The sequence below is a fragment of the Macrosteles quadrilineatus genome, unplaced genomic scaffold (assembly GCF_028750875.1).
Source record: "Macrosteles quadrilineatus isolate MER2022 unplaced genomic scaffold, UCM_ALF_1.0 Scaffold_5__1_contigs__length_97177068, whole genome shotgun sequence".
Lineage (NCBI taxonomy): Eukaryota > Metazoa > Arthropoda > Insecta > Hemiptera > Cicadellidae > Macrosteles > Macrosteles quadrilineatus.
The window spans coordinates 41307498-41334328 of NW_026542598.1; the positions used below are offsets into that span (position 1 = coordinate 41307498).

Consider the following 26831-nt stretch of genomic DNA (forward strand, 5'->3'; position numbering starts at 1 on the left):
AATCTTTTGACATACCACAATGTATTAATACATTGATGATGTGGTTGCATACAATGACCTGACGATGTTCTAAGGAACGACACTAGTTGTCATACCAGACTGTGGTTGGAGGTTGGATAAGGTAATTCTTCTATTTTATCGAAAATGATATGTTTATTCGTACAGTTTTATACAAACTGTTTTAAGTATTCAGTCACACATGTTATAATTTGTTTTAAATCTATATGGGGCTTTTCAGCTGAAAATACTTAATCTTTCTTTTGTTTAAACATTTCATCTTGAAACGTTGATGATTGTTTTCATACACTTATTTCTTTCATCCATTGCAATTTTTTCAAGGTTAGCAACAGCATTATTTGAGTCACCTGAAGGTAAGCTTGATGAATTACAAGTTATAATATTATTATTTAGAATGTTTTTTTGCAGTCGGAAGCTGACCAGTTCGAGCCTGTTGTGGTGAACAGATCGACCCTTAAGGCCATGGACCCTGGCACAGTGGTTATATGCAAGTGGCCTCCTCCCCTTCATTACCAGTACTACCGTAGTCTGCTACCTGAACTGCAGATATCTGTCTGTCACTCTTGCAATAAGGTAAAGTACCTGGGGACCGAGCTTTGCTCGGGGAAAATCATTAGTCCACTCTGAAAGCAGTCTTAGTACTGTATTGGAGACACATAGATCCATTCCCAAACTCCACACGGCTCGCCTTTACTACGCCCTACACCATTTCCTACGTCATGGACCTGTTTCCCTCCATTTCCATAGCACTTTAGGATTGTAGATACCTTAATCTAATCGTTATTAACAGTTCCCACACTCCGGACAGCTCGTCTTTACTACGTCCTACACCATTTCCTACGTCATTGACCTGTTTCCCTCCCTTCCCATAGCATTTCAGAATTGCAGATACCTTAATCTAATCGTCATAAACAGTTCCCACACTCTGGACTACTTGCCTTTACTACTTCCTTCACCACTTCCTTCGCCACGGACCTGTTTTCCTCCCTTCCCATAGCATTTTAGGATTGTAGATACCTTAATCTAATCGTCATAAAAATTTCCCACACTCCGGACAGCTCGCCTTTGACTACATCCTTCACCACTTCCTACGTCGCGGACCTGTTTTCCTCCCTTCCCATAGCATTTTAGGATTGTAGAAACCTTAATCTAATCGTCATGAACAGTTCCCACACTCCGGACTACTCGCCTTGACTACTTCCTTCGCCACTTCCTACGTCACGGACCTGTTTTCCTCCCATTCCATAGCATTTTTGGATTGCAAATACTTTAATCTAATCATCATAAACAGTTCCAACACTCCGGCTACTCGCCTTGACTACTTCCTTAACACCTTCCTTCGTCACGGACCTGTTTCCCTCCCTTCCCATAGCATTTTAGGATTGCCCATACCCTTATCTAATCGCCATGAACAGTTCCCACGCTCCGGACAGCTCGCCTTGACTACTTCCTTCACCACTTCCTACGTCACGGACCTGTTTCCCTCCCTTCCCATAGCATTTTAGGATTGCCCATACCCTTATCTAATCGTCATAAACAGTTCCCACACTCCGGACAGCTCGCCTTGACTACTTCCTTAACACCTTCCTACGTCGCGGACCTGTTTTCCTTCCTTCCCATAGCATTTTAGGATTGCAGATACCTTAATCTAATCGTTTAAACAGTTCCCACACTCCTGACTACTCGCCTTGACTATTTCCTTCACCACTTCCTACGTCGTGGACCTGTTTCCCGCCCTTCCCATAGCATTTTAGGATTGTAGAAACCTTATCCAATCATTATTTAAACAGTTCCCACACTCCGGACAGCTCGCTTTGACTACTTCCTTCACCACTTCCTACGTCACGGACCTGTTTCCCTCCCTTCCCATAGCCTTTTAGGATTGTAGAAACCTTATCCAATCATTATTTAAACAGTTCCCACACTCCGGACAGCTCGCTTTGACTACTTCCTTCACCACTTCCTACGTCACGGACCTGTTTCCCTCCCTTCCCATAGCCTTTTAGGATTGCCCATACCCTTATCCAATCATCATAAACAGTTCCCACACTCCGGACAGCTCGCCTTGACTACTTCCTTAACACCTTCCTTCGTCACGGACCTGTTTCCCTCCCTTCCCATAGCATTTTAGGATTGCCCATACCCTTATGTAATCGTCATGAACAGTTCCCACGCTCCGGACTACTCGCCTTGACTACTTCCTTCACCACTTTCTACGTCACGGACCTGTTTCCCTCCCTTCCCATAGCATTTTAGGATTGCCCATACCCTTATCTAATCGTCATAAACAGTTCCCACACTCCGGACAGCTCGCCTTGACTACTTCCTTCACCACTTCCTACGTCACGGACCTGTTTCCCTCCCTTCCCATAGCATTTTAGGATTGCCCATACCCTTATCTAATCGTCATAAACAGATCCCAGACTTCTCACTGCTACCCTTGACTACAATGTATCGAGTAATCTTCAGTATAATCTTTGCTAAATGATGTTTTTCCTTTTGTACTGTATTTGTAATTTGCTAGTATACTGTGGGTAGTTGGCTTATTATGAACACATGCTACAACTTCAAGTCTTTTGTTTACTTTTCCTTGTTATTTAATTCAGCCAACAAGGTTACCTAGCAACCCATAAGACTAATGTTAAAAAAATGTGATTTTCAGTTTCATTTTTCTACGTAATTAGATTTTTGTTGGCAGTTCTAACTGCAGTAAACTCGTTTTTAGGCCAGAATTAAACTATTTACAACATTTGAAGAAAATCGTCGGAACCGTTTTCGAGATCTTTGTGCAAGCAAGCATACATACATACATACATACATACATACATACATACATACATACAAGCAAACATTGCTCGTATTAGAGTATAGGATATAAATAAGGTACACTGCTGTGGGGTATGCAAGAGACATACAATGCGAAGCACAATAAATCACCTTTTAATTTCTCCCCCTTAGTATATGGAATAGTTATTTGTGTAACTAGTGTGCAAAGTAGCACTTTGCTGCACACAACAGTAATGAAATTTTCTTGAGTGCAGCAAAGCACTTTGCACTCGTGTTACACATTAAATTTTTCCTACAGTTACTGTACCATCAAGCATAGAGAAAACTAGTCTTTCAAAGACTGTACAACATGTTTTTAGTTGAGGTTAAATCCAAACATTGAACGAAATGGGAAACACTGCACGAGCTGATCGTAGTCGTAATATCTTTTAAGTGTTGCCAACTTAATTAAAGCGTACACGGATTACGTGCATAATAAAAGCACGCTGCTTTGTGTTGTTTGGTTGGAATACTGGTGTGCGCCAAAGTAAGGCTTTCTGTACTATAAATCTGTGCACCTTTGTCGGGTGACTGTAGGAAATAGTTATTTGTGTAACTAGTACACGAGAGCAATGTTGGTTAGGAATGATCTCGAGTGTAATTTGAAGTGGTTTCCGCACCTAAAAAAATGCTTTAAAGGTATTTTCTTGTTTATTAAGGTCGTAGGAATGTTTTAAAAACGTTTAAAAGAAAAGTCCAGAAAGATCAGAAATACCGAAACTATAAACACAAAATGACAGGTTAAATCGTAGTTATAATAGTCAATCAGCTGCTCATAGTATTATTATCTTTAAGTGTTGCCAACCTATTTCCAAGCGTACACGGATTACGTGCATAATATAACCACGCTGTTTTGTGTTGTTTCGTTGGAATCCTGATGTGCGCCAAAGTATAAATATGCAGCAATTAGCAGCTTTCTGTTCTATAAACAGTACAAGGAAGCCAACTTTGTCGGGTGACAGTAGGAAAAAGTATTGTTTTGGTCAACATAAGTTTTGAGTGTTAACATCCGATTTGGGTCCCTCTGAACGGTACATCCCCAAGACTTAAGATTACGGTTCAAAAGTCATTTGAATTTTGTTCTTTTTCCCCATAAAATACCATAACCACCGAACACTCAGTATAAGTAACGGTTATTAAAAAAATATTTTTCTCATCAAAGTTGTTTAATTTTAATGTCAAGCTAATAGGAGAAAGCATGTGTCAGATTGCTGATACCGTTTATTTAATTCATGCTGTAGTTGCGCCGTTGGTTTGATAGAAGGGTTGTTGAGTTGTTGTATATCCGTAACTTCGGAAGCTCATATAATTTGGTGTTCAGTTGCCATTGGATATGTGAGGAATGCTCATTTTGTAATTATGTGTTTTGAACTACCACGATAGACACTCGTTTTTGTTCTCTTAAATAATTAGGTAAATTGCTAAATGTTACACTGACAATGCAAGATGCTTGTTTTCACAGCAACTTCACAACTATATCTTTTTGTGATTTAAAATTTGTTTATCAAACTTTACTCAGTTGTCCATGTAACTAAATCTACTGCATTTTATTTCCTCTCTTTGTGACTAATGCACTTTCTTTCCAGATGTTTCACACAGATGATTTTGAGATGAAGATTCTGCAACATGGTCACTGTCCGTTCTGTCGTTCACCTCCTCCATCTAACGTAGAAGTCACTCAGATGTAGAATATAATTAAGCCTACACAATATTGAAACTCATCCGTCCATAAGATCTTTCAGCACCTTTACGTGATATTTATTCATTTTAAGTCACTATTTTTATACACTTTTTAAATGTAAAATAGGTTATGTATGTTGCAAATAAAATATTTGTTGTATCATAGGTTTGTTATTGTTTTTTTTTAGTTTTCCAGAAAATATATCTTTTTGGATAAGGATCATAAACCAAATTCTTACTAAAGAGTGAAACTATAATGTGGAGGTACCAATGAAGGCAAAAAAAAGTAAATTATTTACCAATAGCTATATTTAATAAATATACAAATATTTTAACTGTCAGGAGGAAGTACTTATGAAATGTAGCCTACAAGAAAGAAATGAGTGCAAGTATAAGGAATAGTATTTTTCAAAGAGCAACTAAGAACAAAACTAGGAATGCTAGAATTACCTATTAAAAGATCAAAAGAGGGGGAAGAGAAAGCAAGCCTATGATTTCAGCATTGGAGACTACAAGAAAAATAATTCCTATTTGAAGAGGAAGACCTAGAAAAGGTGGATCTAAGATAAAGAGTACTTGAGGGAAAAGAGGAGAAAGGTGGTAAAGGTAGGGAAATGTGGAAGTTGTATTGCTTTGAGTACGGTATTAAACTTATATGGGAAAGCTTCTACGGTGAATATAATTAAGGAGGCAAATTTAAATAAAAAGAGCATTTAATTTTACTGTAACAAATGTAACATTTATTCAGGTTTCTTTGCTCTTGCCTTCTTGACAGGCACTGTCCTCTTCTGTGACTTGAGGATGGCGCTGGCTCTTCTCAAGGCAGCCTGCAATAGAAACATAATCTTTAAACACTGACGGATAAATGTTTGTGATTTGGACAAATTTGATCTCATGTTGTAGTTGTTTTTCTAGGCCACTTTATGCAAATCAAAGTAAAAAGGTACCTGCTAACTGCCACTAGTGGTCCTCAATCATCCAACAGGATTAAGCGTTTCGGTATTACTATACCATTTTCATATCATTATACAAAACTTTACTTTTTCGACACATAATGTCATGTCACGGTTTTTAAACATAAGTCACAAACATTAAATCACAAATAAAATATTTACTAAAGGCCTACGAATTGAAAGTGAGAGTATTCATTACGTAAACATAACGTTGAGCACTTGCGCTTCTTGTGCTTGCTGGTATCTCCCTACTCGCTACTAATTTGTGATACGTTTCGTTAACACACTGACATCTAAGGCATTTAGGGCTACTATCCTTATAGATACCTAACTTATCATAAACTAAACAGAATCACACACGATTCACAGACAAAACAAAGACATTTAACACATAACTAGTATGGTCACCCCGGTGGCCACATCTCATGTACACACACTATTAATTGAGTCGTCGCCCAACATTACTCGCGAGTTGTGAGCATATGTAAGATGTGGCCACCATGACGAAAATTTCGGTTATGTGTTAAATGTCTGTTTTGTGGGTAAATAGTGAGTAATTACCGTTTTATGTTGATATTTATGATAAAGCTATAGAGGATGCCTGAAGATGACAGTGTGTTGACTAAACACGTAGCGGCTTTGTGGCAAATGGGAATGCCAGAAGAAGGCAAAAAAATAATGTTCATTAACTTTTGGTATTTTAGTCACATACTTTTGTTTGATAAGCAATAATTAATAAAATCAAGTTTAAACTTGTCATTATGTAAATTTGCTTATTAAATGAATTAGGCCTACCTTGCAGAGGTCAGTTCTGTACTTGTTCGCCATGATGAGCCTCTTCAGCTTGTGCAGAGAGCGACGAGGAGCTGCCTTGAACGTTCTCCTCACCGTGCTCTTGGCTGGCTTGTGCTGAACATAGGGAACAATTGTATCACATGACTCATGCCAGCAATATCTATATCGAGCCAGTTTTGATTACAGACTCAAAACATAGTCCAAGAAATTGTTGCTTACGGACTTTGAATTCTAGATTCTTTGATTTGAATTCTTTGAATTCTAGATTCCCGAACTTATGAATGAATCAATTACCTTGAGTAGGCAATATAATATAGCTAGGCCCCCAACACTTAGCTGATTTAATCTGCTTTTTGAAATTTGATTTGGATTCGGAATAGCGCCCAGAATCAAGAAAGCTAAAATTGTAATTTCGCAATAAGACACATTAAACTGAATAAATTTTTAATGGACCCATCATTAACATCAATCTAAATAATATCAATAAATAATAACATCAATTTGACGTGGGGGTGTGTTTTGCTCCCAGTAGACCTATATTAGGGACAATTTGTTGATGGATTTTTTACAATTAGCCTACACTACAACGTAATGGGAATGATGTTTGTATTACTTATTTTGTTTGCTTTTAATAATACACATTAGTTAGCAAGTTCAATTTTTATACCTTATTGTAACCATAAGTTTAATACAACAAATCACGTTAAAGCTACAGATATAATTGCATCAAGATGCAATTTGTTGAATCCTGCTTAAATAAAACGAAACTTTAATAGGGTTGGATAGTAACTAACTAACTTAAGATATTTAGTAATTGGTTATTTATAGGCTATATTGCAGGCGAGAGTTAAGAAGTCCTCTGAGTGCTGGCCTATTCTAAAAATGCAGGCGCTTGATACTCGACGGCTAGGCGCTCCGGGCGAGTTACTTATCTTCCATGCGGCAGTCAGGGCTCACAACCACTGCGTTAAAACCAAAAGAGCACCTGCAAATACCGCGCGGCAACATACGAACTTTGCAGCATATCACTCTGGCTCAGAGGACTTCTTAACTCTCGCCTACAGTAGTATCTAGCTACTCAATAAGCGCATTAAATAAATCAAACAAATCAATCATAATGGTTCGCTAAAAGAACTAATCATGATAAAAAATGACTGTATAAAAATGCTTTCAGGATAAAAACCCTTTCATTTAGGCTATTAACATTAATTTAAAATGAGTGAAATACAGGAAATGGCTTAGATAAAATTAAATGAAATAATTATTTGCACAAAATGTATTTTTTAGCATCTACATTACTAACCTATAAAGCCTTACATAAATTGTTTTGATGTTTGTTAGAAATTATAGGCCTACTTCTATAGTATTAAAATATAAAACTTACAGAAGCCTTTCCTCGCTTGTAGACAGCAACAAAACCCTTGCCTCCCTTCTCTGGTGGTGCCTCGATACCGATGCTCTTCTTGTGCACAAGACCATTGTAGCGGAATGATGCGAGGTTGAGCAGGTTGTTGGGCTCCTGAACAGAAATTAAAATATACATTTGTGAAAGGTTAATTGAGTTTATTTATTGCATGTGTCGTGCGCATGCTTTGTTGAAGGCACTAAGTCAACATACACTGCTTGAAAAACACAGAAATCATTAATTATATTAGCTCAAGGCTCAAAAATAAAAAACTTTAGACCTACTGAATAAGATTAGGCCTAAATATTTCAGTATAAAAATATTGTGGGATAGACTATTTATTAAGAAGGCCTAGGCCTGGGTCACAAAATTAACTTAGGCAATGAGTTATTAATATTTAGGATGAGAAGTTACTAATTAAAATAACAATATCATCTTACTTATTTGAGCAAAAAAGTTTCACAATGTTACATGGAACGAGGTAGCTGACCGCCATGACCACACTAGATCCTGGAATCTAATTAATTAGAATTAATTCAAATACCACGAAGTGAATCGAATGTAAGCCTACAATTTCTCGATCACAGTTGTAGTGTTTAAATCAAAATCAGAAAATTCAAATTTTTCAGGTTTACAGCTTAATCAGGGTTTTTCGAGGTGGCTCATCTGATGTTATTTATAAGGTTTGTCCTGTGGACCTAAAACCCTGTAACAGGCTGAGAAAAGAAGTGTAATTTACCAACATTAAGGCATAATTTGACAGGACTAAGTTAATCCTTATAACTTGTTAGCCTATGAACCAAACTTACTGTGCTCAAGTTCTTCTTGATATTGCGCTTCTTCAATAAGTAAGCATTGTTGTTGCGAATGATCATCCACTGCAGATGAGCCGACATGGTGGACAACTGTAAGACAAAAAGGTTTTAATGTTGTAAAATATAAAATAGGCTATGCAGCAAGTAGATTTGCAATGTAAAGGGTGGTTTTCTAAGGTGGTAATGGTGTCCAAGCAGTCCATTGCAATATTTTATTACGTAGCCTGTTGGGAGTTTGGACCCAAATGAAAGTTGTTTAAAAAAATACAGTAGTGTTACGATCAAAAATAGCTTAGGCCTATAAGTTAGTTATAACTACGGTATTAGGCTAAATTAACTTTTTTTTTAATTTAGTTTCAACATGCAAGTTATTATTAACAACAATGAGTCCGGATCAGTGATCATGAATAAGCTCTAATTTACAGAATTAGGTAATAGTAAAACGTTATAAGATTAAATGCAGTGTGGATGCCTTTTAACTTTTTGTCTATACTTTTACAATAAATAATAATTAGAGAGAGTAACTTTAGTTACATAATAGGACTTAGGCCTAGTAATAAAAATAATTAAAACACATGAAATGTAACTTGTCGATTGTAATTAATTGGTTACTCATTGGGGTCACTGGTCACATGCGGTTGCCCCATGGCCGGCCGCTTTAATTATTTAATACTAGGCCCAAGTCCTATTATGTAACTTAAGTTACTCTCTCTCTCTAATCATTTTTTGTAAAAGTATGTTCACCTAACAAAAAGTTAAAAGCTAAAAATTATTTAATGCTGCTCAGCACTAAATAATACTGCTAGCTGGGCCCTCAGTATTGCCAAATGGGAAAAAGCAGGGGTGAAATACCCGGATACACCTTCAAAAACATCTTGCAAAAAAAGCAGTCAAGCAAAATTAATAACACTAGGAAGTGAGGCTTCCACGGTCACAATTACTAACACAAAGTCCTTGGTCTTCTGGGTACGACCACGTCGGAAAACTAGGAGAAACACTAGTTGCTGACGTTTCGGCTTTGTTGCAGATAGCCATCTTCAGAGCTGGTGACAGGCACTAACTGAGTCATGAAGATGGCTATCTGCAACGAAGCCGAAACGTCAGCAACTAGTGTTTCTCCTAGTTTTCCGACGCGGTCGTACCCAGAAGACCAAGGACTTTGCAAAATTAATAAGTTAGGTTCCTTCCACAATGCTACAGTAGCCTACATTCATTATCGTTGTTCTGTTGCATATCATTAGATCCAAGCCTAAAGCACACACTAAAACTTACAATAAATTTGCAACAATCCCTACCACCTATAAAATAGTCGAATCTGAAAACAAATTAGGCCTATACCAGATTAAAGTACAAACGTCTCACGGCAGTGGCTAACCTCGCATTGGAACAATAGTTTGTAAACAACTCTTTGACGAGTGTAAGGTACTTGTCTCGTGCCACTGAAAAGTGCCAGCAGTGACGAGATTAACACTCCAAAAGTCCATATTATCCGGTGGTATTAATGTCGGCCCATTTATTGCGCAATCGCAGGGTTTTATTAAAATGTATCTTAGAAACTTAAAAACACTCTAAAGTGCCGGTATACTGTTTCATATATCATTTTGTTTGGAAAATTATGGGCTTCAATGTAATATATAAAACTAAAACATTACCGTATCCAAAAACTATCAAAAATTTTTGTGGGGTTAACATTTCTCAAAAATTAACATTTCTCAAAAATTATAAAATAAATAAAAAAAGATTTATGTTTGCACTAAATAAAATTTTATAATTTTAGGTCTGCAAATATTAATAAATAGCCATTTTGTTCTACATTTTATGAGGATTCCAAAAATATAATAATATTAGGAAGTAGGTTTGCAAATAAATAAGTTATGGGTGAAAAACAGATTTCGTACGTTTAGCGTTAGCTAAGAATGCATAGCCTAACCATAGCTAGGAATCTGGCGGATAATTTACATCAGTATCACCTACTTCTTCAGGATCATCAACCAGCCCTTCAAAATCACTTAAATCTTCTTATAATGCACCCACGTATATCACTACTTTTTATTTTTAACACTAAAACAATGATAAACGTAATAAAAAACATCAGTCATCAGTGCGAGGTTAACCGAGTTGTTTACAAATACGCACGTCATCTGTCTGCTGCAATATTTTCGGAAGTAAAATGAAAAGCGTCTCGAAACAGACATTAGGAGAAAGCTTAGAATCTGCCGAAAACAACGATACCAAGGAACGAACGAACGATACAGATTTCTTGATCCAGTTCAATCTGATTCAGTCAGTCCCGGAGCCTTCGTCGTAAACGATGTTTGTGTGTCGCAAAAGCGACGCATAACACCACAGCGGGTGTGTTTAATCGATTACGCGACGCTTAACAGAGTGTCCCTAGTTTTGGCCTTAATGTCTGCCTATTTTTTGCGCATTTGCAAGGTTTTATTAAAACGGATCTGAGAAGCTTAAAAACAATGTTAATTATACTCACTTCATTATATTTGTAATCCTCATAAAATTTAGAACAAAGTGGCTATTTTCAAATATTTATAGGCCTATAATTTATACAATTCACTTCAGATCTAGCAAGCACCTGTGATTACTTAAGACTCCATTGAAGTAGGCCTAGGCCTACTTGATAATAAGCAGACTGATTAAATTTTATTGTACCTTCAATATGCTAGTTGTAGGGGCTAAAGCTAGACTACTTTTATTTATATTAAAGGTTTAAACACTACCTTAGGCCTAACATGCATCATAATAAGCCTAAGCACCAGTATGATTTGATATTTATAACTTAACTTAACCTCTATTATTTATTTAACCTCTATATTTATAACTTAACCTCGAAGGAGAAATTTTGACGACTCCCCGATCTGAGGATTGTGGTGAAGAAAGAAGAGGTAAAAGAGATATTAGAAAAACAGTTGCAAAGTGCCTAACATAGCCTAGCATATCGTTTTTGTACACTAATTAAATGTTGTTGATTTCAACAATTATGGAATATTTAAATGCACGGGGTATAGTTTCTTAACTGGGCTACGCTAATATTGATTGAAACTATCGATTCGTTTCGAAGTAAACCTTCATGCGATTTTTTCACCATCAGCAAGTTTGATTGGTTAGGTTAGGTTACGATAGTTTACTTAATTTTATAATAGAATATATTTTAAAATATCGATCATTATTCAATATTTTAAATTCGATAGTTTCAATTAATCTAAGCGTAGCACCGTTTAGAAACTGTACCCAATATTTTTATCTTCCTAAAACTGAAGATGTCAGAAAAACTAAACGTAACGTGACTTAACCTTAAAACTTAAACGAATCAGTAAAGTGGAAAAGTAACGATTAAGATAGAACTATGAAAGTAAATTGACAGGATAAGCAAATTAAGTTACATCAAACCATAAGCCACGATGATAATTAAGATGTTTTAACTTAATTATTAGTTCATCGGTAAAATACACACCTAGGTATAACAGCTACGCTACTGCTACAGCCGGAAAGAGAAGTAAGAAAAGTTGACGAATGCAGGAGGCCTTGCCGTCAGACCGTCACCGCTCTTTTTTCGTCTGTCTAGAAACGGGACAGCGGAATTTGAAATCGGAACGACGCTTCCCCCACTACTGCGCTGTGCCGAACGCTTCCGAATCTTACCGAGCAGTGCCGAACTTAAACGTCAAATTCGATGCTGTCTGTCGCGTGGTCGCGTGGTGTCAAATGTCAACAATGAATGTGTGCCAGTTTTGCGATAAGCCTTTTGTTAATAGGTGGGTTTTGACTAGACACCTTCGTGAAGTTCACGAATTAATAATTGAGGAGGAGAAGAATATACCAAGAAATACCATTTGCAGCGTATGCAACAGTGCATTTAGTAGAGCGGAGATAGAGACACATTTTGCAGATCTGCACAAAATTCAACTTGTCAAGTCAGTTCTTAGTTTTTCTAGTGTGTCAGATTTCTACACTTGGAAAAGCAAGACGGAGGAAAAGGAAAATGTGTTGTTCACAAAACAAACAGGACAGAGGATTCTATCTGGTAAGAAGAGAATTTATTTTAAGTGCAATAGATCGGGAAACTTTGAACCTAAGCCTATATCCGGCAAAAGAAAAAGGGAAACAAAGATACAGGGTTCCTGCAAAATAAATGGTTTCTGTCCTTCCTCAATAAAGGCAACGTTTTTTGAAAATGGAAATGTCGAAGTAGAGTACTGTGAGACTCATGTAGGCCACACTTTTGACCTAGCTCACAAACCATTGACCTTATTATGATTACTTAGCAACCCATAAGACTTTCAGTTTCATTTTTCTACGTAATTAGAATTTTGTTGGCAGTTCTAACTGCAATAAACTCGTTTTTAGACCAAAAATAAACTATTTACAACATTTTAAGACAATCGTCGGAGCCGTTTTCGAGATCTTGGTGCAAGCATACATACATACAAGCAAACATTGCTCGTATTAGAGTATAGGATTTACTTGCAAGTAAAGAGTCGCTTTTATTCACAAGAGATTACCTGAACGATGAATACTTGCAAGTATTTACTCGCAAGTAAATACTTGCTGTACTTGTATTCACTCGGCCCAGTGGTATGCTAGCGAAATCTTTTACTGAAATAAAAGTTTTTGAACTTGAACACACACACTGACATCCCAGATATTTTCACAGAGAACCTACAAACATAAACGTAGACCCATGTTGAGTAACTTGTGACACTGACAAACAAACAAAATAAACAAGTAGGCCTATAGAAAATTCACAATAAGATATTTCTCATTTAAAATAGCCTAATTTTTATGTTCATTTTGTTGTTACAGTTTCCAAGATGAAGAAAATGTTGTAAATAAATGTAAATATTATTTGTGTGTGTTAGTGTGTAATATAATATGTGTTAAATCGTCGCTTTTGAAGAAGAATTTATTTTGAAAAAGAAGACCAGGAATTTTAACACGAGGTATGTTACTAGTTTTAAAATGTTCACAGCTGAAAATAGGCCTACCTGTAAGCTATAATTTAGAATGACATGGAATTAAACTTTTTCTTTCTATACTTTTGTTATTTAAACAGTGTAAACAACTAGTAATAATAGTTAGGATTTTTATGTAATTCATCTTTATTTGGACTTATATAGCTATTTGTAATTTTTAATAATTATTCTAGAAATAATTTTCAATTAACATATTTAGACTTATATTTAACATTAAACGGCTACTGTACTTTGTTCCCGCGTAATTTAAAACAAGCTCGGTGATGACAGAAGCAGAAACCCGTGGTCAGATGTTTAGTTCGGATTTCAATTCCGCTGTCCCGTTTCTAGACAGACGAAAAAAAGGCGGTGACGGTCTGACGGCAAGGTCTCGTGACGAATGCTAGCTGTGTACAAAATAGGTGTCATTTGTAGGAAGTCGATTTGGGAAAAGGTGTACAAAAACATTTGATATCATTGATTATAGTCCTTATGACAAGTTAATCTTATCTTTCATTTTCTGAATTTTTTTTTCATTTTTAACCTTATATTTTTTAATGCTATATAAAAAGTGTGTATAACAAAAGGGTCTGACTTATGGGGGATTATTTTTATTGCGCTCCGCTCCGCTCATTCTCCTTTATAATGTGAAACACGATTGATATAGAAATTAATGCCAAAATCCACGCAACTCAATCAGAGGAAGTAGTAAATAAATTTCAAAAAAACAAAGAGCGTTATTTTTCTTATAAAAAAAGGGCTCTTAAATAAATCAATATAAATTTTAAATGGACAACTGTATATAAACACGGCCGCCTTTAACTACAGGCCGCGGCCTGGAGTTAAAGGTGGCCGTGATAGAAACCAATGTTTAAGATTATTTAATTCATGGGAAAACTGTTGGTAGGTGTATGGCTCTGAGGAGTGGGATTTTTCCCTTTTCCGAGTATTTCAGCTATTTTGTCGGCAAGGCAGTACACACCCATGTATACCCACTATTTTTGGGGTGAGGAATTAGATTGAACCATTAATTGCCACCCGTGTTTATATATTATATATTATATATTTATATATTATATGTTTATATATATATTATATGTTTATATAATATATATTTATATATACACCCCACGGCCGTGTTTATATACAGTTGTCCATTTAAAATTTATATTGATTTATTTAAGAGCCCTTTTTTATAAGAAAAATAACGCTCTTTGTTTTTTTGAAATTTATTTACTACTTCCTCTGATTGAGTTGCGTGGATTTTGGCATTAATTTCTATACCATTTCTACGACCCCCTATTTCTACTTACAAGGGGAAGGAAATGACCCCTCCCCCAATTTATATTTTAAATTAAGATTGATTAATTATATTTTACTCAATACACATACACCCTTTTTAACACTTATATTGCCCCCTTTTCCCCTTAGAGGGCAAAACTCCTCTTTAACTACATGCACATCATGTAGTAGTTGCCATGTGCAGCACATGGCTCTAAGGAGTTTGACAGTTATGCAGTACAAACCCATGTGTATACCCCTTATTTTTGTGACGAGGAATTCGATGGAACCATTGCCGCCCCCCTGCGACCCCCTCTTTCTGCTTACAAAGGGGGAAAACGCCCCCAAATATAAAAATATATATTTTTCATTTAAATTGATTAATTATATTTCGCTCAATATAAATACACCCTTTTTTAACACTTATATTGTCCCCTTTTCCCGTTAAGGGACAAACCCCCCCTTTTTACTACATGCATGGCTTTATGGAATATGTTGGTAAGGCAGTACAAACCTAAGTTTATCCCCTATTTTTGGGGTGAGAAATTCAATGGAGCAAACCTTGTCCCTATATCCATCGTCGTTTTTGAGTTATAAGGGGGGTACTGTACACGTATATAGCTCTGGGGAGTGTATATGACTGTGTACGTTAAAGAGGTAACAGGGGGCTCAAAATACTTTCACCTCCTATTTTTTGGGTGAGAAATTTAATGGAGAAATTGCCGTCCCTCTATCTACCGTATTTTTTAGTAATAAGGGAGGTACTGTACACGTATGTGGTTCTAAGGGAGTAAATATGAGTGTGAATGTTCTAGAAGTAACAGGGGGGCTCAACGGGCTCAAAATATGTTTACTCCCTATTTTTGGGGTCAGAAACCAACTTCGTTGTCTCTAGAAACAAAAAGCAAAAAAACATCAAGTCAAATCAAATTCCGTCTGGTCTGAACTGAACTGAACCTAATTATTGACATATTGGCATGACAACTAAAAAAAAAAAAAAAATCCAACCAACATCAACATCAACATCCAACATCTTCTGTCTTCTGTCAGTCTGTCCTGTCGTCAAGGAGATAAGATAATTTTAAATAAGGATTCAAGAGGTTAGGTATCAATCAAGCTGAGACGAATTAGTGTATTATTCCAATTCGTGTCCATTAAATCAATTTATAACTAGCAGCATAATAAGTACCATATTGGAATTAGCATTGGTTACCTAACCAAGTGAAGTAGGTCTACATGCTAGCATAGTGTAGTGTAGTGGGCCAATTGGAAGTTAAAACTAACTCATAATACCCAAACTAATCAAGGTTGGACAACCCTCCCCTCAGTTAAGGTAGGCCATTAAACGTAATTTTTATTTTAAACAAAAATTCATCTCAGATGTGGGGTGCTAAGCCTAGCATGAACCCCCTAAACTTAGTGGTTAGTGTCTCTGACTTTGGTGCGAGAGGGATGGGTTTGATTTCCAGCACACACACAAAACATGGATTGTTGTTGTTACCGCTTTCCCCAAAAAGTCTTTGTTTAGGCGTAAGTTGATGTAGATCCTAACTTCATCCTAGGCCTACTTCCACACACGTTGAAAGATTCATAAGTTAAGCTCCATAATTCAATAATTTAGCTTCAAAAGTAGGCTAGTAATAAAATATTCGCTGAGGATACGCGTCCGGTAACCGGACGTGGATTAGGCGTCTGGCAGTTACTGTAATAACTTAACCTAACCAACCAAACTTGCTGATAGTGAAAAAATCAAATGAAGGTTAAATTCTGTCCATAAAATAAAATTATAAATGCCAAAAATTCTAACAAAAGATGTAAGTACAGTTAAGAAGAAATGGAATTCAAAGCAAGATCTTTGACAACAAGTTAAAGATACAGATGGGGTTCGAACCAGGGACTTCTTGCATATCAGCCGAGCACTCTGTCTACTACACCACGAACAACGATGGCTGCGTGGATCGTATCGTTATGGTAATGATGTTCCAGGCCCCCATAACCTGGTGACGTCACTGCTGGACGCCTAATCCACGCCCGGTTACCGGACACGTATCCTCTGTAGCCTATAAAATATTAAGTTAATCGATATTTTCAATCAAAAGTTTCAATGGATATTAGGGTAACTTAGCCCAGTTAAGAAACTGTACCCTTAAAATCGCGACTCTCACATTGAAGGCATTGACTACGCCTGCCACTTTCCTTAATAATTTAAGGTAGTTATTTTATCTGTGATGTAGCTCATCATTTCTAACTCTCCGCACCAGTGCTCAACTAGGTTACAGTGCGTTGCCATCGGCTTGATGGTGCCGGCACGGCACTGCGCTTCCTGCAATTACTGAGATCCGCTAAAGACACTTAGAGGCGGTTCACGAGTCACGGGTTATCCTTAGTTCGAGCGCAAAATCCAGTTATAGCCAGTTTTTTGCGCCGCGGCTTAGAAATCGGCTTCACAAGTACGAGGTTAGCCGCGCTCGGGCGCAGACAGTTAAACTTCACCCAATTATGACAAGGATAAACCCGAGCGCAAAAAGTCGGCTTCACGGGTTCAATTAGAGAAAACCCCGGGCCAAACGTCGGGTTCACGAGTCATGGTCTAGCGCAAATTGGATAATCTCGGACGTAAATTACAATGGTTTTGGACTTCAACTTAACCCTGCTAGGGGGCAGGGTTAAGTTGACATCATGTCGGGATTATCTCATTTGCTCGTTTATTGTTTTTTTTGTTAGCCTATATTCGGATTCGCCATTAAATTCCGAACAATTTCATTAGGTACCCTCAACATGATATTCATTTTTTTAATTTTTTTACCACTAATTGCCGAAAAAATACAAAAATCGTAAAAAGTAGCCTTTGAGACATTTTAATTCATTATTACTAAGTAAAAATATAACTAATAGCTTAACATATTCATATAAATTTAAATTGCAATCAAATCTTATGTTTTATATTCATTTTAGCAATTTTGAACCCTTTTATTTCAGCTGAATAATATCAAAATAAAAATGGTTCCATCAAACACTGTTAGGTTTGTCTAAGAATTTTTATTGTATAAAATTAGTACAATTTGTGTTCCTCCATCAAATTTATATAAAACATAGGTCATTTTATTTAAGTACCTATCCAAAATTTTTTTTGTATGTTTTAAATTATATGTTTATATTATTATATTTATGATTTAACATTTGTTATTTTCATCTGATAATGTCTTAATATTTGTCATATCGGGATTTACAATAAATTGCTTCAATTTGCTGAGGTAAAAGATAAATTCTACAGTTAAATATATAAAACGTTGTATTGTAACAAAATATTTTTTAACCCTCCCAGTGTTACTTGACGAAAATTCGACAAGCAGCACACTTTGTGTAGTGTTACTTGTCGATTTTTCGACACGCAGACATCGTTTACGGCGAAGGCTCTATGACTGACTGAATCGGATTGAACTGGATCGAGTTAGGTATCGTTCTTTCCGTAATATTCTAAGCTTTCTCCAGAGGTCTGTCTCTAAGCGCTATTCATTTTAGTTCCGAAAATATTGTAGCAGACAGCTGACGTGCGTGTATTTGTAAACAGCTAGGTTCCCCCGGGCCGATGACTGATGTGTTTTATTACGTTTATCATTGTTTTAGTGTTAAAAATCAAAAGTAGTGATATACGTGGTGCATTATAAGAAGATTTAAGTGGTTTTGAAGTGCTGGTTGATGATCCTGAAGAAGTAGGTAGTGATATTGATGTAAATTATCAGCCAGATTCCTATCTATGGTTAGGCTATGCATTCTTAGCTAAACGCTATGTACTGAAATCAGTTTTTTGCCCATAACTTATTTATTTGCAAATATACTTCCTTATATTATTATATATTTGTAATCCTCATAAAATTTAGAACAAAGTGGCTATTTTCAAATATTTATAGGCCTATAATTTATACAATTTCATTGAGCGCGAACTTATTTTTTTTTTGAAAATTTTCGAAATTATATTTTTTTTTACCTAAAAATTTTTTTTTTTTAAATGTTCCTTATGTTTTATATATAATATTGAAGCCCATGATTTTCCAAACGAAATGGTATATAGAACATTAGAATTAACATTGTTTTAAGCTTCTCAGATCCGTTTTAATAAAACCTTGCAAATGCGCCAAAAATAGGTGGACATTAAGGCCTAAACTATGGACACTTGGAGGGTTAAAACCTGTTTTCTCACACCTGTTTTTTTTTTCTCATGCTTATAGGGCTGCGTTCTACCCGTCTGACGCGCGCAAATGCAAGGGGTTTAGTTCTTAGGCCTGCTGTTTGTGGCCCCAATTGTGAACAGCTTTAAAAGATCTTGGTGTCATAAAATGTTATTGTAGGTTTGCCATTTTATATTTACGTTTAATACTGTTTACGTATGAAGGCATCTCGGCTCCTATAATAGCCAGTTGTTCCTCCAAATAGATTTTTTATACAAATTACTGATACATAAAAGATAATCATAAATCTTTGAAAACAGCAGTCATTTTATTAAATAATTTGAACGTTTGGAGAAAACTGCAAACCTGATAAAGTATGTCTTATTTTTGAACATAATTGGTAACCTAATTTTATTGCAAACATTACCAAGATTTGTTAAAACATTTTTTTTTAAACATAATTGCATTTTCCCGATTCAATGTATTCAGTAATAGTGTATTATTCAAAATGCAAAGATAAATTGAGTAACTTTAAACTTTAGTATAAAATGAATTTAATTGCAAGTCCACAACCAACAACAATATCAACAATATCAGTAAATAAACTGTACAATTATAATAATTTATGAACCAATCATTATGACGCAACGTCATCCTATTTATTTATTTATTTATTCCAACGGGAAACCCATTACATTGAAACATTACCAAGAAATAACAATAAAAATCAAAGCAAGATGTGATACAAATCTACAAATAATTACAACAACAGCAACAACGTAATTAATACATTAGTCTAAATTCAACAGCAAAAAATGTGTACTATGAACAAGTAACAATATAACATTACCATATACCATTTATCAAACCATTAACAACAAATAAATATTTTCAGAATTACAACAACAATAAATATTGTTTTGGGGCTCGTCGACCACGAGCAGCGGCCCCCGGCAACGAAATTTCCCAGTTAATCCCTGCTCTTGAGCGGCGGCCAGTGTTGGTCTCGGCTAAGCTTGATCTCGGCTAACGCTCTATGTCGTGAACCCATTTTTTGACCGTCGGTTAAAATTGGTCGAGATTAACGATAACCGCGGGCCACGAAACCCCGTACTCGTGAACCGCCTCTTAAAGTAATAAGTCATGCAGGGAACAGTCATTCATAAATGATGACTGGGGCCGATGAGTAGGCCTCTTTTAAGCAGGATACAAAATAGCCTATGTTAACTTAGTAAGGCCGGTATATGTTAAACACCATGCACATTAGCCTATATCCTATAGGATAGGCCATAGCCTACTTCATAATGCAATTTAGCCTAACTTTTAAATATTTTTCCCCATAAGTTTATTTTTTAAACATAATTAGGCTATTCTTTTTTACGATATGGTGAACAATAAAATTATGAAAGGGCCTATAGGTAAATCTTTTTTTTATTGCCATCCATTACCACACCCTGTAACTTCGCCTATAGTGGCATTGACATTCTTGAAAGTGCCAGGACAAGTATGCCAACCATTTCATTGATAATTAAGAGTCCTTGGAGGCTAGCGGCCATCTTGGATGATTTCAAACAGCTGCTGAAGAGTTATTTATCATCCAAAAATATTTTTTTTTCAAACACCAAAGTTATTATTTATAATTTAAATATCTAGTAGGCATATACTTTGAGATTAGAAATGTTCTTTGTAGTTTTGAATTTTTTCCAAGGGAGTCCATAGAAGCTAATGGCCATCTTGGATTTGTCCGCCATAAGAGCAAGGTTAATTAATCGTTAATTTCAAACAGCTGCTGAAGAGTTATTAACCTTTCAAAAATATATAAATATAAATGGATAATTTAAATGTACGGTACCGGTATTAAGATTTATAGCCTATATTGTAATTTCAGATAAAACAGAAAACTGTCGTCCCCAAGTCAGACATACGGCATGCTACCCGCGGGGATGATGCCCGGGAGGGTAGGAATAATGCCAGGTGAAGTATTTCATTTAAACAATATATTCTTTCTAGACTTACTTTTAGTCAGGTTCTCTGCTCATAAGTATGGGATTCAGAGCATAAAATTTGTAAAACTAGGTTGGATTATCTAGGCCTAGTTTAGTCTACTAGGCCTATTTCTAAATTACTAGATCTATGCCCTACTTACTTATTCCATTTACTTACTTCATTCAGAAACATGTTGCCTCTAATTCACCTTAGAAAAAAAACCTGTTGGTAGCACATTCACAACACATTTATTCACAACTTGATGTTCTAACTGTTTCACTAAATTCTTTCTGAATAGCCCTCTCGTTGAGGCAAAATATGACATTTAGATAACTTTTTGTGTTTTATCAATTGCCTGCAACTATCTTTTCGGGTTAGTTGTGGTGGGTTACTTCATGCTTAGTGTATTTTAAGGAAATTTGTGCTTTCCTCCAAAATATAGCTATTCTACAAACTCCTATAGTTCATGGCAGTTTAAAGTTAATATGAATAGAATGTAGATCTGATATGAAAAGAAGCTGCACTTCTGGCATTTATAGGCTAATAAAGATTAAAATAATTTCACAGAACAAAACAACCCGCTTCAAATGTCCTGGCATGATAGCAGTTGGGTTCCTATATTGAACCCGACTAACATTATGGACTACTTTTCTGACCGCAACAACCCATTCTACGACCGAACATGCAACAACGAGATCCTTAAAATGCAACGGGCAAGCCTGGACCAGCTCAAGTAAGTGTAATTAGGTTTTTATTATCAAATCCAATCTTTAAGTTGTGAGGATCAACATAAAACATTTCTTTCTTACCTATTACCTTATACCTTATACCATACATCCATCGCTGACCAGTAATGACTGGATGGATTTAGTCAAAAAAAGTTTAAAGTGTTAATACTTTAGAATTGGTTAACATGGCAGTAGGTCATGAGATCCATTCATCACTTTCCTCAACAAAATATTCACTTATGGAATAGAGAGGCCATGCCTTTAGTAGTTCCTCGACTTTCTTTTTAAAATTCCTGAGAGGGAGTGACTTTATGTTCTTGTCCAGATGGTTGTAGAGCCTAATGCCAAGGACAGGATAGCAGTCTTTTTGCTTGCTCAGCCTGCAGAAAGGAATGTGTAAAATTTCTCCTCTTCTCGTGTTGTAATTATGAAGTTGGTTTCTGCAGCTGAGGTTGCCTATGTTTTCCTTAACATGCACCAGACAGTTGTAAATAAATTGACTGTAAACAGTCATCACTCCTAAGTCACGGAACAGTGGTTTGCAATGCTCATGCCTTGCGCTGGACGTTATGGCTCTTATAGCAGCCTTTTGAGTTTTCAGAATGGTTCTTGTCTCCGAAGCGTGCCCCCAGACAATGACACCGTAGCTCATTAGGCTGTGGAAGAGGCCATAATAGTCTAATTTTAAGTAGGTATCAGTGACCAAGTTTTTTAGATTCCTTAGAAGGAAAACTGTTCTGGAAAGTCTGTCATCTAACTCACCTATGTGTTTATCCCATGTCAACTTGCCATACAGCCAAAAACCAAGCAGTTTCACAGGTTGTTGTTGTGGATTCTGATGTTTTAGACTGCATATCAGTTCTTGGGTTTTGTCATTGTTTATTTTTAGCTTGTTATTAGAGAACCAAGCTTTAGCTCCGTCAAGGATTTCAAGGGTTCCACTTTTCAGTTGGTTCAAGTTACTACTACTTGTGATGAGGGTAGTGTCATTGGCGAAGAACAAAGTTCTTCCCTCAGTCCCCAGGTCATTTATAAAAATGAGGAAGAGCACAGGTCCAAGAATAGATCCCTGTGGGACCCCTAGGCTGACGTTCAGGTCACTGGATAGAGCTTCCCTTATGGATACCACCTGCTTTCTGTCCCTTAGGTAGTTTTGAAAGGTCTCTAACGCAACGTTTTTTATTCCATATCTTTCCATTTTTCTCAACAAGACGTCATGTGCTATACAGTCAAACGCCTTGCTGAGGTCGCATAGGGTTAAGTTTGTCATGAGTTTGTTGTCGAAGGCATCATTTATCTTTGTTATTAGATTTAACAAAGCGGTTGTCGTAGATCTACCCTTTCGGAACCCATGCTGGTCATCAGTGAAAAGATTTGAGCGCTCAAAAAAGTCAACAAGTTGCTCCTTGATTATACACTCCATGATCTTTGCGTGCATTGGTATCTAAGAGATAGGTCTGTAGTTTGATAGTTCTTTTGAGTCACCCTTCTTAAATACCGGGACTGTGCGGCTTATCTTCAGAGAGTTCGGAAAAGATCCGTCTCCAAGACATAGATTTATTACAGCAGCTAGAGGTTTTGACATACAATGAATGGTGTTCTTTAAAACATTCACATTTATCCCGTATATGTCAGGGCTGTTGGAGTTTGAAAAGTTCTTCACAATGGATTCAATTTGAGTAGAGGTTACAAGTTTCCAGTTTTCTAAAGTATTCAGCGGGTTAAAAGGGACATTTTCGGCTGGATCTGTGTTGGAATCGGTGAAATTTGAAGCAATGTCAGTGACGCTATCAATAAAAAAGGTATTGAAGTTGTCAGGGCTATTGTTATTTTTGAAAGTTGTTTTTGTTTTCCTGCTAGAGTTTATTAGGTCCCATGCAGCTTTGTTTGGGTTATGGGATTGAGTAATGTAGTTTGAATTTGATACCTTTTTGGCCTTGTTTACACTATTTCTGTAGGTTTTTTAGTGCTGAGATACATATGATAATAACGTTGCTTATCAGTAAGATCAGTAGTAGATTTGTAGATTTCATCAAGGAGTAAAACTCTATTTCTTAGATTGGCCAGGTCAGATGTGAACCAGTCTTTATTTGCTCTAGTTTTAGGTATTTTTTTAGTATTTCGTTTGGGGGGCTTTTTTGACACAACAGGGAAAACTCTGTCAAACACATCCCTAAAAGCTAGAATCAAAAGCATGTGTTGGCAACTTATCACTAATGATTTCCTCCCAATCTATTCTAGACAATTCCTCATTGAGGATGCAATAATGAATTTAATTTATAGGTCTTCTATAGAACATGTAATGGTTATACCATGATGGATAAGTTGAATGACTATCACTTACCATGGAAGTCTTCATATTCATGATGATGGCATTATGGTCAGATATCAATGGGTCCGTGATATTTACCTCAAATTCAGATGGCAGTAGATCAGTCACTATTGTGTCCAGGCAGTTTGCTCCTCTTGTAGGACTTCTGTTCACTATGAAAAGACCATAAGAGAGCATTAGATTTGTAAAATTCAATGTAGGATGGCTATTTTCGTTGAGGTGGAGGTTAAAGTCACCTGGACGAATATTCAATATTATTAATATATAGATGCTACCTTATCACGCCCTTTAATGGTAAGTAACGTTCATCATAGTGAATTGCCAATTTGGCGTTCGCGTGAGGGGATCTAACCCTGGGTCTAAAGACAGAAACCGTAAGCTCTATCTATATTTAGACCAGCTGCACATAACACATTACTAAATTGATGTATTTACAATACTTAAATAATTTTCAAAAATGTCAAAATAAGTGATAAGCCTACAGTAATAATCTTCACGTAGGCCTATACCAAAGCTACTTAACTTTTCCAAATTGTGCAGTGAAAACTCTTGTGACTCCTTCACGCCATAGAGGATTGGTTCAGGGAACATCTGTTCAATCCAATCACACTGTTAACATTCACGGTTGGAGAATACCAATTCCAAAAGATCTGTTATGTTTATAATGCATTTACTTTTGTCTGTTGCAGTAACATGACGGGTTACGAGTACATACTATTGCATGTTCAAGATCCAATCTTGTACGTTGTCCGCAAGCAACACCGCACGTCCCCCACACAAGCAACGCCACTTGCAGACTATTACATCATCGCAGGCATCATTTATCAAGCTCCAGACCTCTCCAATATCATAAATTCAAGAATTGTAAGTACCTAGTGAAAGTCAGTGTAAAATAATAACGTACCATTTTATACTTACATTTTTGTTAAGTTTAAAAACTTAATTGTACCACTTTGAAACTTAGAAATTGTGGGAATTCCTACTTTTGTTTGGGCTGCTGATGGACATTTTGTGTATTTTTAAAATACCTTTCACCAAAGCATAATTATCTCCAAATCACAGATATTATTTATGACTATTTTATGCACTCTAGGTTTATTTTATTGCCTATAGCACTTCACTTTTCACATATTTAATGATTTTGGTGACATTGGATAAAGTTTGACTCTAACAAATTCACGACAATATAAATCCTGAATTTTTTGGAGGATGCTAATTGAGGTTAACATTACCATAAATAGTAGGCCTACTTTTTTATTTATAAATTTTTGTTTTCACGTGGACATGGTACGCTTAGTCCATGTTTTTGTGAAAATATTTTTTTAAAATTTTTATAGTATTTGATTTTAGTTTGTGTACATCCTACAGGGTAACCACTAGACCACTAGGTACCGGTACTTTTAAATTTGTAAAACTTTACAATAAAGCATAGCAAAATTAGAGTCAACGTTTAAATTAACCAAATCAGAGCATATGGTAACTTACAGCTGGCGTCAGTGCATCACCTGCAGTCAGCGTTAGACGAGGCGATGGGCTACAGCAGGTACCACCCTAGCAAGGGATACACCTGGGAGTTGAGAGGCGACACGACCAAAGTGAAGAAAGAGACGCAACGTGAGGAGCCGAGCTCAGTGTTCCAGAGACAGAGAGTGGATATGTTGTTGGGGGAGTTGATACACAAGTTCCCTTTGCCGATAATGCAGCCCCCTCCGGCCACCAAACCACCTCCTTCTGAACGTAAGTTTGTAATGTTTTTTTTTCACGTTGTCAGATTCCAAAAGGAATAATTGATATATCTGGTTGAATGGTTGGTCTCTATTTTACAAAGTGCCGATGATTCGTTATGATTCTACTCAAACTTTTTTTATGGTTAACAGTCTAAACTTAAGCTATATATCTAGAGATCTTGGTAATCAAATGCTCTAGTTCTTCCCTGTCCAAGCTGTTTTCCAGTAGGCAATAGGTTCTTCTAATAATATACATTTTTTACTTTCTCCACCCCTTATACATAGTATATAAAAAGTATTGTTTTTGTCAAATTTTTGAGTCTGAGTTTAGGGTGGATGTATCCTTTTGGGTCCCCCTGAACCAAAAAAAGTGGTTTTCAAAGTGATGTCCTCTGTTTGTGTGTGGACGAGTCACAGACCACACCGGTGGTTCGATTTTTATGAAATTTGGTATTTATGAGATTTAGTATAATCCATGGCATCTCCAGAAGTTTTTCATGTTTTTGAAATTTAAGTATGTAATGGAATTTATAATTTTAGACAAAAGGTACAGCCCCCCTTGCGGTAAAAATTACAGTTTATTGTTATTGCAATTTTTGTTATTTTCCCAATTAAATATTATAGTTACTCCCAGCGCTTACCCATGATAAAGGTTGTTGACAGGCTTCTCCTTCTTTCCGTTCCAGTTATTTTTTGGTCTGGACGTCAACTAGGTCATCTATATTTAAACCTTTTCATAGAAATATCTGTTCTAGCAGTCTTCTCACTCGTTGCCTAACTATGTAGGTATAAGCCAATCAATTTATATAAAATTGTAAATTCTTTGGATTTATTTAACCTTCAAAATTTTCAGCGGAAATAAAAACCGAACCAAGAGAAATCAAACAGGAGATTAAACAAGAAAGTATGAAACCTCCACCAGAGAAGAAACCAAGACTAAACTAAAGTGAGGTATGCGTTTATTTATGGCCAATACTTATTTATCTGTAAATATGAATTAAATACCCTTTTATATGTATATAGCCATCTGGTATTTTTTCTACCTGACTCTAAAGTAAACCTCTACAAGTAAAAGTAAAATACATTAGTGTACTTTCAAGTTTAAATTTAGTTGATAGCTTGGATGTCTTCGATAAGCCAAAACATTTA

At 36.2% G+C, this 26831-nt stretch overlaps 3 protein-coding genes across 3 annotated transcripts in view; 2 read left to right on the forward strand and 1 right to left on the reverse strand.

Annotated features, from left to right (window-relative positions):
• LOC128993833 (intraflagellar transport protein 122 homolog) overlaps positions 1–4641 on the forward strand; it is a 67505-nt gene extending 62864 nt beyond the window's left edge. Inside the window, exons 26-27 of the mRNA XM_054417881.1 lie at positions 427–591; positions 4431–4641. Of these exons, the coding sequence (XP_054273856.1) occupies positions 427–591; positions 4431–4532 (267 nt within the window). The 3' untranslated portion in view covers positions 4533–4641. The remainder of the gene's footprint in view (positions 1–426; positions 592–4430) is intronic.
• A 578-nt stretch (positions 4642–5219) lies between these two features.
• LOC128994539 (60S ribosomal protein L28-like) lies at positions 5220–12024 on the reverse strand. The gene is made up of 5 exons (XM_054419156.1): positions 11962–12024; positions 8487–8582; positions 7657–7791; positions 6273–6386; positions 5220–5351 (listed from the first exon to the last, which is right to left on the reverse strand). The coding sequence occupies exons 2-5, from the start codon at positions 8571–8573 to the stop codon at positions 5265–5267; spliced, it is 423 nt and encodes a 140-aa protein (XP_054275131.1). The 5' UTR covers positions 8574–8582; positions 11962–12024; the 3' UTR covers positions 5220–5264.
• A 3824-nt stretch (positions 12025–15848) lies between these two features.
• On the forward strand, positions 15849–26706 carry LOC128995041 (mediator of RNA polymerase II transcription subunit 6-like). The gene is made up of 6 exons (XM_054419912.1): positions 15849–16073; positions 20798–20883; positions 21463–21628; positions 24645–24819; positions 25443–25692; positions 26536–26706. The coding sequence occupies exons 2-6, from the start codon at positions 20838–20840 to the stop codon at positions 26625–26627; spliced, it is 729 nt and encodes a 242-aa protein (XP_054275887.1). The 5' UTR covers positions 15849–16073; positions 20798–20837; the 3' UTR covers positions 26628–26706.
• Positions 26707–26831: the final 125 nt, after the last annotated feature.

Coding starts and splice junctions, on each gene's coding strand:
- LOC128994539 (XM_054419156.1), bottom strand. CDS start 8,573: ATGTCGGCTCATCTGCAGTGGATGATCATTCGCAACAACAATGCTTAC. Junction 7,792..8,486: donor TCAAGAAGAACTTGAGCACA/GTAAGTTTGGTT, acceptor ATTTCTGTTCAG/GAGCCCAACAACCTGCTCAA. Junction 6,387..7,656: donor ACAAGCGAGGAAAGGCTTCT/GTAAGTTTTATA, acceptor CCCTATGTTCAG/CACAAGCCAGCCAAGAGCAC.
- LOC128995041 (XM_054419912.1), top strand. CDS start 20,838: ATGCTACCCGCGGGGATGATGCCCGGGAGGGTAGGAATAATGCCAG. Junction 20,884..21,462: donor GAGGGTAGGAATAATGCCAG/GTGAAGTATTTC, acceptor ATAATTTCACAG/AACAAAACAACCCGCTTCAA. Junction 24,820..25,442: donor ATATCATAAATTCAAGAATT/GTAAGTACCTAG, acceptor GGTAACTTACAG/CTGGCGTCAGTGCATCACCT.